Source organism: Sparus aurata, chromosome 17, assembly GCF_900880675.1.
Source record: "Sparus aurata chromosome 17, fSpaAur1.1, whole genome shotgun sequence".
In the NCBI taxonomy this organism is placed as follows: Eukaryota; Metazoa; Chordata; class Actinopteri; order Spariformes; family Sparidae; genus Sparus; species Sparus aurata.
In genome coordinates this window covers 6,737,953-6,748,603 of record NC_044203.1, presented here as the reverse complement: position 1 = coordinate 6,748,603, position 10,651 = coordinate 6,737,953, and the positions used below count along the sequence as shown (strand labels likewise).

The 10,651-nt window shown below is 39.5% G+C and overlaps 1 protein-coding gene across 14 annotated transcripts in view; it reads left to right on the top strand.

Annotated features, from left to right (window-relative positions):
• The first annotated feature begins 2,936 nt into the window (after positions 1 to 2,936).
• Positions 2,937 to 10,651, top strand: part of cep162 (centrosomal protein 162) — a 30,599-nt gene continuing 22,884 nt past the window's right edge. For 5 of the 14 annotated variants that reach the window (XM_030395016.1, XM_030395014.1, XM_030395006.1 and 2 more), the window contains exons 1-3: positions 2,937 to 3,091; positions 5,274 to 5,375; positions 7,690 to 7,816. In XM_030395016.1, coding sequence (XP_030250876.1) covers positions 2,948 to 3,091; positions 5,274 to 5,375; positions 7,690 to 7,816 — 373 coding nt within the window. In that variant the 5' untranslated portion in view covers positions 2,937 to 2,947. The other 9 variants (XM_030395015.1, XM_030395012.1, XM_030395003.1 and 6 more) reach the window with 4 other exon arrangements.

Genomic DNA, 10,651 nt, shown 5'->3' with positions numbered 1-10,651 from the left:
CCAACCATCACTGTCACACCCGGAGGTATGTTGTTGGCATGGTTAAAAATACACTCCCTGAATTTGATATAGCACCCATTAACACCTCCAAAAAACATAATCTCATCTCAGTTTTTGGTCTTACTGGTTGTAAAAACTACAAGGGAATTAATCATTAAAATGGCAGTCACAGCAGAGTATGAATTCTCCATTAAGGCAGCATGGTGGCCCAGTGGTATGCACTTTTGCCTCACAGCAAGGAGGTCCTGGGTTTGAATTCCACTGGGGCAGGGCCTTTATGTGCTGCTCCCATGCTTGTGGGGGTTTCCTCTGAGTACTCCAGTTTCCCCTATCAAAAATATGTCCACTAGTTTATTTCTCCAGTCAGTGCCCTTGACCAAGCCAGTGGCTCAGATCTGGAGTTGGCTCCGGGGCATGACTGCTGCCCATGGGTTAAATGCAGACTGTTAATCATTATGTTGATGATTGTATAATATGTGATAAGTGATAAGTAAAATATTGAATAAAAAATTTGGGGAACTCATCGGATCATGGAAAGGACTTCCCGGTCTGTTAGACCATTTGTATTATGTCTTCTGTGGCTCTGAAGGAGCTTTGTTTGATCTGAGAAAATAATCTGGAGTTTGAAAGGCATGCCTTGGGGCATGGGGTGTGCAATGCAAAGATGTTAGAGCATCTAAAGCTCCTCATATCAGTTTTAGTATCCTGATACATCAGCCTATTGATAGATTTTTTTAAAAACATGTGTCTCATGTCAAAGTGCCATACTGAAAATCTGAACGTTTAGTTCAATTTATCAAGTATAAGCAGTAAAATGTATTCAAATATCCATTGTGAAAAAAAATAGTTATCTTTTGAAGGCTTTTTCTTCTCAGTGGCTTCGTTGCTTCTGTGTGTAAATACCCCATGTTGAGTTAAACTAGCCAGAATTTATATTTTTCAGACGTTATGCAGATTTACAGTTTTACACAGTGCAGCAAGGCTTCTATTGCCCAATCAAAGTGACATAAACTCTTACCTGAGTTTACAGCATAGATGAATTGAGGTGGACAGAAAATTGCGCAAATATTCTGAACATGGAAGTGTGATGTGACCACTCCATAAACCATGACAGTGACATGACAGAATAAATACCAAACACACGATTGTTATCCATTTATTGTTCATGACATTACTTTATGAGCTTATTTTCCATAAAACAAGATATTGTGTGTGTAAGTGTGTGTGTGTGTGTGTGTGTGTGTGTGTGTGTGTGTGTGTGGCAGTAAAGCATTATCTTGTTGGTGTTTGCTCTGGCCATCAGAGATTTATGGCACATAAACTGGAATGAGGCTGTATAGGACAGATCAGCAAAAACAGAAAAGCCTATATGATGCCTCGTTTCCTCCTTGTATCCTTGACACACTGTGTGCGTATTGGAGTGTGTGCAAGGTTACGAGGGACAGAGCCATATAGGGAGGCAGGTGAAAATGGAGTTTATATGGATTTGTCCTGACCTCTGAAAGAAAGAATAGCGAGCAGGGTGGAGTTTATTAGATTACTACTGATCTCTGGTGACGGACTGCCCTTCCAGGTACACAGACACCAGGAAGAGTAAGACTGATCTTAAGCTCAAGACTGCCACCAAGTGGAGAAAATGTGACTTTTACATATGTTCTTCAAATACTTCTACAACAACACTTCTGCTATGGTTGTTTGCACTCTTTGTCACTGAGCAACTGCAAAATAAAAAGGTATTATATATTTTTTTACTTGCGAAATCACTGATTCAATCAATACTTGATTCACTGTGACTCTTCACAAGGATTAAATCCAGTGATATCAGAGCTTTACAGGGCTACAATACATTGACAACATCAGGGAATATGACTAACTCTGATTTATTATTGTGTCATCAACCGGTCTGGGTGACAGCAGTGTCCAATCTTGTCATTTTAACCGTGGCAGGGAGGTGGATATTTGCTGTACAGTTGGATTATATGTGTGATGTGACATGAGTCATCTTGAACACATCATCAACTCTTTACCATGCACTTTAAAATGGACCTGCACACTGCTGGCTAGTTACTGCTAGTCGCCAGTACTTTTACACTACGTGGACTTGATAGACAAATGGTCTTCTGCCGGTAAAGGTATCAGTGGACATATAGAAATCTGCGATGACATAACGCACATAATCTATAAATTATGTAGGTTAATATATCATTTATATGTAAGTTAAAATGTAAATCCAATGATGAATTTATCAGCTGATGACACAATGAATGCAGTACTCCAATGAAAAATTATTGTCATCATTAATTAATCTGTTGATGCCTTTTTGATCATTGATGTTTTGCAGGGCTAGACTGATTATCAGGGCAAATATTCAGGGTTTTTCTACATATTGTAATTTACATTATTTTTTATAAAAGGCAACACTTTGGCTCCCATGCAGCATCTTCTCTCTGTCGGTAGTCACCACTGTGCTCTCACACAGTGATAGTTCACAACACTGATTGGTTGAATGTCACAACAGCTCAGCTACACTTCAGTGTAGCTAGTTCAAGCAACCCTTCCACTCTGCGGTGTGATGAATGGCAAACAGGAGGCTTCTGTGTGCTTTAAATGCCGCAGTATATTATCTTTCATTAACTGGCCCACATTTCCAAAGAACAGAAAGTTCTTTTAGCACAGAGGCAAATTAGCTAACTCAGATAGTGCTTTTTATTTATATTTCACTTACCATTTAAAATGTAAGTAAAATTCACGGTGAATAAAATAAAGTCATTTTAGTGTGTCACATAAGTTTTGATTGTACAGGTGACCATAAAGCGTTTCTTTATCCCTTTATCATACACACCAAATGCCTCATACACGCAAACCTTCCTCTGGCTCTGACAGCCCTGAGCTGCTCTCTCTGTGACATACCGTGGTCAATCTTTCCGTCCATTGGTTGTCATGTCTTATGAGTCTTTTCCCTCTTGCCAATCAGGTTGTATTTGTCAGCCGGGTGTTGTCGCGGGAACTACCAGGCACTCAAAACAACAGCCCGAGGACCGGGACGTTTCTACAAGTGTTCGGTTTTAAAGAGCGGACAACGTCGAGTCTTGTGCGTAAGTTCTGTCGATACCAGACCGATACATTAACTTAATGGACTGGTCATCTACGCTCACGAAAGTGCGGTGCTACTAGCAAGCTAACGTTACCAGCTAAAGATTAACTCCTGAGCTACTGTTGGCTCTGTCAATGTTACTGAACAACACCGGAAGTAAGGCAGTACTTTCTTCAAAATACAAATGGGGTGCCGACATAACTGTTTTTTGTGCTACCCCAAGTGATAAGCTGCTGACGTTTGATTGGAAAATAAAGAGTGTCTTTCCTTTAATAACAACTTAGTTTTAGTCGACAATGGGTCAATATAGGATTGCATCAAAGAAAAAATAATTATATTCCACGGATTTTATTAGCATAAACTTGTAAAGAGTCATTTAATTTTACCATGCTGGATTTACATTGAATATAAACCATTAACCGAAGTTAGCTGTAAAATTAGGTTTACGTGAACGCACTGAGCTTAGCATGTTGTTTTCGTGGAAGAGCTCCGGTATGGTTTTATTTTGAAAGTCTTGACTGGAAGTGCCACTGTTTTATTTAATGTGGTTGACACCTCACGAACTGACCAGGTACCGTCCTCTCTTGACTGCAGTATATCGCTGTCCCCTCTTTCAAAGTCTGAGAATGTTTAGGAGCACTGGGTTTCGTTTTTTTTAATCGTTAAGCTTTCATGAACGATTCAGCAGAAGATAACCCTAACCCTTTGCAGAGAAGCACTTTATTTCAGTAAAAATGTCCCCTCTTACTAATGGTTTACAGAGCTCGCTAGCGTCCTAACGTGAACTGTGTCATGTACAAAGCGCTTCAACTAATAGAAACTATTTAATACGAGTGCGTAGGCTGATATATCTCTAGTGAAAAGACTGTCCTGAAGGCACAAGCATGTCCTGTCCATTTAAAGCCAGTTATGTCAGTCGTAAGTCTATTTTTTATAATGTATACATAACAGTGTCTTTGAAGACGAATCTGAGTAAATAGAAATACACGCTGGCACTAGCGGATGAAATGTGCGTACAGTGTTTTCCACAACACTTGATTGACTTGATTGAGGTTGTTGATGGCGGGATGTTTGTGTTTTCTGATCACCAACCTGACAGATTTGATTGCTGGTTAAAAAAACACAAAGACATTTGTAGGAAATGGTCTGATGTGAAGTCAAGTTTTTGTACCACACTGGTAATGGTTATGTTCTTTCTGGTTATATTTTTAGGTTCATTCAGAAGGTGTATTTAATGTTAACTTGGTGTGGCGTTATTGGTAGTTCAGTTTACTCAAATACATCTGTGAAGTAACTTTAAAAAACATCTTTTCACAGGGAATATTTTGCTACTGAATGAAACCCACTGGTTTAGTTAATACAGTTGATAATGGCTGCATTAGCTTGATGGACAGTCGTTCCCAGGCTCTGTTATTGTGACTGCTGGTTCAGTCACACAGTTTAAGGAAGCTTTGCCGTTCATGTTAACATTTACACCTGTGCTTTTCCTGCTTTAAGAGGTCATAATATCAGCTTGATGTCAAAGGAGCGACATTATTTTAGCCAGTGTATTTCTCCATTATTATAACAGTGCATAAAGGATGTATTTATCTTGTGATCTGTATTTCCAGTATAAAAAAACCTTCTCTAAAGACATCCTTACTCAACTTTCACTTTTTAGGTTTCTGTGTAGCTTCTTTACTGCATCTCACATTCATCAGCGGGTAAAGTTTACACATTGAGTTGTTAGGAGATGGAGTCATCACTTATTAGTCATCTCCATGACAACTGAGCAAACCCCATCCATTGATGAAGATCATGATGTAGATCCTAAAAGCTGCAGGGAAGAAAGTTAGTGAGTGTATCTTCTGTTAAGATTATGTTTTGACAGACTACTTTTCCCAATGTCATAAATGAACTTTTATGCTTATATTTAGGCTGATTACCAGCTGTTAAATATATATGTATATTTTTTACTGCTAGAATTCTGTTTTTGAACAATATTTTGTAATGAAAATATAATAATTTAAACACTATGTATGCAGAAATAATATACTGATTAACTCCTTTCTGCCTCTTTGATTGCCAGTGTTTTGGATTGTATCAACAAAGAAAAAAACACGTTTAATGCTTAAAGTTTATAATAACATTTGTAAGTATGAGCTGTAATTTCCCCCTCATTCTTTTTGTCTTACATCAGTTGTTTCTGACCCCATTGACTGATGGAGTGGATGGTATCACCATGTCTCACAGACTGACCAAGGAGGAGCTGGATGAACAGTTTGAGCTGTTCTTGAAGGAGGTAATGTGTCAGTGTGTAGATTTTAATGCTATTTATTAGGGGTTGCATGATGCAATATGCCTCATAAGCCCTTTTCAGACATGGACAATAAACAAAAATACTGGGTGACAGGACATTTACTGAATGAGCCACAATGCTTGTGCCATGTTTGGCACAAAAAGAGAGACAAAGCGAATCACGCGTAATTTCATTAAGTTGACACACTGTAGAAAGTTTTTCTGGATATTAATTTTGTAATCCATGCAGTTGGATTAAAGGTGCAGTGAGTAATAATTGACCACCTGTTAAATTCATATCCCAAACAAATAGGGGCAGCATATCTAAAGTGGCTAACTGTTGCTAACTGTATTTCTGTTTATGACTGTAGCTACTGTTAGCTTGTTAGCCTAGTTAGCCGTGCCGTTAGTCTGAGCATTGGTCTTTACACTGCTAGTACAGGACATTTTGAGCACTGGGGAAATGTGTTTTTTGGCCCAGGACTAGCTGGTTAGCTTGATAACATCAGTACAACATTATTTTAGAATGTTTCAAACTAAAATTGTCACATATTGCACCTTAAAAAACAGTGTTCAGATTTCAGATTATTACTGTAATGCCAGCTTTGTTAACTTGTCTTAGCCTGGTTGCATTTCCAAAGAGAAATATTTTTATAGAAAAAAAATCTCAACAATTTTAGAATTGGCCCTTTCACAGTGTTTCCTGGTTCATCTAGCTGATCTCTTTGCGCATTATAGATGGAAATTGAGAAAGTACATTTACTACAGTGATTTTAGAAGGCAGGCATCTAATATCTGTCTGCATATCCATCTATCCAAACCCCAACAACACCAACTCTACAACAGTAGTGCAGGAATGTAGGACTAATAGAAGAAGAATGAGTATCATTTGTTTTGTAACTGAGTTTAAAAATCTAAGCAGGCTGAGCTAATCTGTCTTCATCATGTGGGCTGAAATTACAAATGCCTCAATCTTGACTGTTTTTACCGTTTGTTTGCTTTTTGTTAGGACAGAAATGTAAGTGCTTGTAGAAGATTGAAACAAAACACAAATGATGTCATAAACTTACAGTTTGTAATTAGTGCCACTAGGGATCTGTCAGTTGAAACCATCGGCGTATACATGTAGATGCTGCATTGACTGCTGTCAGTATGTCAACGTCGCCGCCATGTTGGACAGGGCAAGACTGACCTGTAAACAGACCCAGTACAAGTAGGTTTTGATGAATAAAAAGCACTATAATGTATACATTTCTCAACCACTTTCAGTGACTTTTTTTTATATTCAAGGGTCTATGATGAAGAACCGTCTCCAGTTAGTTAGCATCTTCATAGTTGCACAGCTAAACACTCAAGAGGAGTGTCTGATTTAACCTACTTATGTAGTGATGTGGTGGAAAATCATCAACCAAGTCTGCTGAGAGTGAATTTGCCTTATTTCCTCAGTTAATATTAGTAGAGATGTCCTTAACTCCCTGTATTGTTTAATTTAATTTACATGTGCAGAAAGTCTTTTTACATTATGGAAATTGTTGTTGATTTTTTATCAATGTCCTTATCATTTTAGCTTCCTTGTTCTTTAAGTCATAACACAGCTTATTCAAAATTCAAGATACTGCATCTGTAACTAGTAACAGTAGCCCATCATTGACAAAAATTCAAACGAAATAAGAAACAAAGATATAACTGGCAGTGTTGGTGATCAGTCTGCTTCTATATTTTTTAGAACAGTGAGGGTACAGATAAACTCAAGGACAAATAATTATAGATTAAGACATTACAGAAACATTATAAGATACTATAAAATTAGTTATACCTTTATTGATCCCAAGTGGGGGAAACGCACTTCTCTCTTGAGAATCCAGCAGCGATTGTAGCTGAACAGTTAATATTATGAAGAACTGGAGAACAGTTTTTTCCTATGACTCATAGGTCATGGCCCTTTAATATAAAAATGACTTATTGAAACTGGTTGCGAAATTCAAACGCAATAGTGCTTTTTATCAAGAAAAAACACCGCTCCCAAATGTACTTGTATTTCTTTACAGGTGAGTCTTGACTGGTTCAATATGGCAATGACCATGACTTGTGATCCAGCAGCCAACAAAGCCTGTACTACATGTATATATCTATTGGCAAAAAAATAACAAGATGGAATTTGACTATGTCATGAAGTAGTGAGGGATCACAGGAATTGTTTGTAAAAAAGATGATGAGAAGTTGGCATCTTCTCCCCACAACTTTTAACATTTTAATGCAGACATTTCTCCGTTTGTGTACACAGTCTTGACTGTGACTTAAACCCGATTCCCTGTCAGTCTGTTTCAGATGACTCGGTGGATCTCAGCAGATCTGACAAGCATCTCGGTGCTCAAAGCAGCCGGCAATCAGCCCAGAAACCAACAGTGTCTTGGTGGGAAGATGATGAACACAGTCGTAGAACAGGTAGAGGTAATAACGAGGAGACAATCTCATGATTTAACATCCATCACAATGGACATGTTAGCCTTTTTTAGCCTGGCACGTTTCCGAATTGTCTGATGTCAGTGGCTGCAGTTGTGTTGGTGTTTGCAGTCCGTAGAAGAACTGACAGAGGATTTGAGCATATGGTACTGCAATTAACAGCTGGCAGCAATTAAACGGCCATAAAAGTGGTGTTTAGTGGAAAAACCAAATAGAGGTCACTGGCTAACTGGGGAACATCGAGAGGGAGAGAGAGAGAGAGAGAGAGAGAAGCATTAGTATTCCTCCGTTTTCTTTGACTTCAGAGACATTATGTAAAACACAATGCACACATAGTCAAGCACAATTAACTCTTTTGATGTACCAGGTAAAATGTACGTCCCTTGAACATTAAGTGTGGCTATTTATGTTAATAATTCTCCGGTATAAAATATGTGGCAGTACAGCGCACTCTGTGTTCTTATTATAGCATTTTCTCTAAAGGAGTCTTCACCTTTCTCACCTCTATGGCAACAATTTCCATTATGAAATCAGTGCTTTTGGTCTGTTGAAGTAGCCTACTGATAACTGAGGTTTAAAGGCCCTAGAAACATGAAATCCCTAACAGATGCTTCCCATAAGGGATGGATCCTACAGGAACATTATGTGTTCTCGTAAAGTTAAGACATTTAAGGGGACTTTGGGAAGCTGTTTAACTAAAGCAGGCTGTTGCACTAGTTTTTTGGACGTTTAAAGTAGCTTAGTTTGAATGCTGTGACTTTGTAATAAGAGGTTGCATTATACAAGTTGGTTACAACTGAAGTGGGACACATTTCTTATTTACATGTCAGAGACATTTCGGAGAGACTGATGATGAAGCTGGAGGAAAAGTTTAGTTGTTATTTAAGATGCTCAGTAGCCCCATTCACACTGCCGTTTGCATGCGGGGATCCTGCGCCAATTCTCCGCACCCGCCTCTGTGTGAAAGTTTCAGATGCGGAGAGAGGGGAAATTTCGCTCCGGCGCTGATCCGCCTCTGGAGGTAGTATCAGGGCTGCATTATTGGTGAGCCGTCCCAGTGTGAATGGATAATCCGGAGGCGCGGAGCGGGGACATGTCGGTCTGATAGTCTGATAACTGCACAGGTCCTTCACTCAACTAAATACAGAGAAATGTCCCACAAAGCAACGTTACAGGACCGAACAAAAGTAACGTAGTAACTGTAACTGTCTTTAGCAACTTATATGAGGAAAACAAACACCACAGCTGTATGTGGAGAAGCGTCTGTCCTCCTGTCTGTCCTACCGACTCTTCGTCACATTTCTGCCAGAAAAACAGCGTCTGCCACCAGCAAAAAACTTTAACTCACCGAGTGTTTGTGATGAAAATAAATCACCGCGACCGCCAGCTCTGCGGACCGAAACTTCACCGAACTTTCTCCCAGAAAACAGCCTCCGTCAGACAGCGTCCTGTTTACTGATGGTGATTATGTATAATTATGTAAAATTATGTAATTTAACACGAAAAACTTATCTCCGTCACTTTCCAGGATGTTTGGTGGGTCAGGATCTCAATCACTACACAGTATAACAGCATCCATATGATTATAAACTGTCCGCGGGTTTAGATTAACAGGGGAACACCTGGGGAAACACCGACGTCATCAACATTACGTGTACCGCCACGCCTCTTAAGGAGCGGCAGCGCCGGCTTTCTGTGTGAATTACACAGGTGAAGGCGGAGATGCTTCGCTCTGTGTGAATCACCATCGGCGGAGAATTGGTGAACCACCGCTCCGGAGATAATGCGGAGAGGCTGTTTAAAAATGGCTTGTGAGTGCATCATCAGTGACAGAATACAACCCTTTACATTAAGAGTGTCAATCACATGCAGGGAATTGACAAGGACACAAGTGTAATGTCATGCTGTATTCACCAAGGATAGGAATTACTATGGCACCATTTGGTTGTTAGCACAACAGACTTGATGATACCTGTTTAGGTAATAACTTCATCAGAATATTTTACACCACACCAGCTGGAGCTGATAGTGGCCATTTTAGGTTGTGGCTCCACTAGGCGTGCCACTGCACGTTCCAGAAGTGTCCCAGAAGCTGTTTCTCTGTGGAGAATACGCGGCAAATCTATTTTTGATGGAAACTTACAGCAGCCGCGTCAAGCTGCGCAGAGCATCTGGTCAGTTTTCAAAATATAAAACCCTGTGCAGACTCAGGATCTACAGCTCAACACAGTCTGTAGTAATGACAATAAACACACTTAAAACAGACACAAAAGAAACTGTTTACCTATGATTTTAAGATGGCAATATCACCTCTCCATCCTTACACTTTTTTCTGATTTCTCCTTTACTTATTTTCCTCTTTATGATCTATTTCCAGCAGGACATGCTTAATGCTTAAAATATTCTTCCACTGTTTAATTTCTTTCTGCTTCTTACATTACACTGTCCTGTCCGCCTGACTCACTGGATGTGAACTTTCTTTCCCTGAACTGTTTTTGAGCTGTGAATGTACAGAGCTGCAACATGTCTTAGTTTCATACTATGGCTTAAAGCTGCAGTCTTGAGTTATGAGAAAAAAGTGGATTTAGTCAGAACATTTGAATGATACAGCTCCCAGCTCCCTCCTTCTTCCTCTCGGCTGCTGCAGTCTTGCCTCTGTGGGGAGTCCTGCTCCCCACAGAGAAGCCTGCTGTGCACGAGCTTGTAACCAAGGTAACAGAGGATGCCAGATAACCAAGATGGTGCATTCAAAATAACAACAAACTTACAAAGTAACCTGAGTAACAAGCAATATTCCTCACATTGCGGTAGACAGAG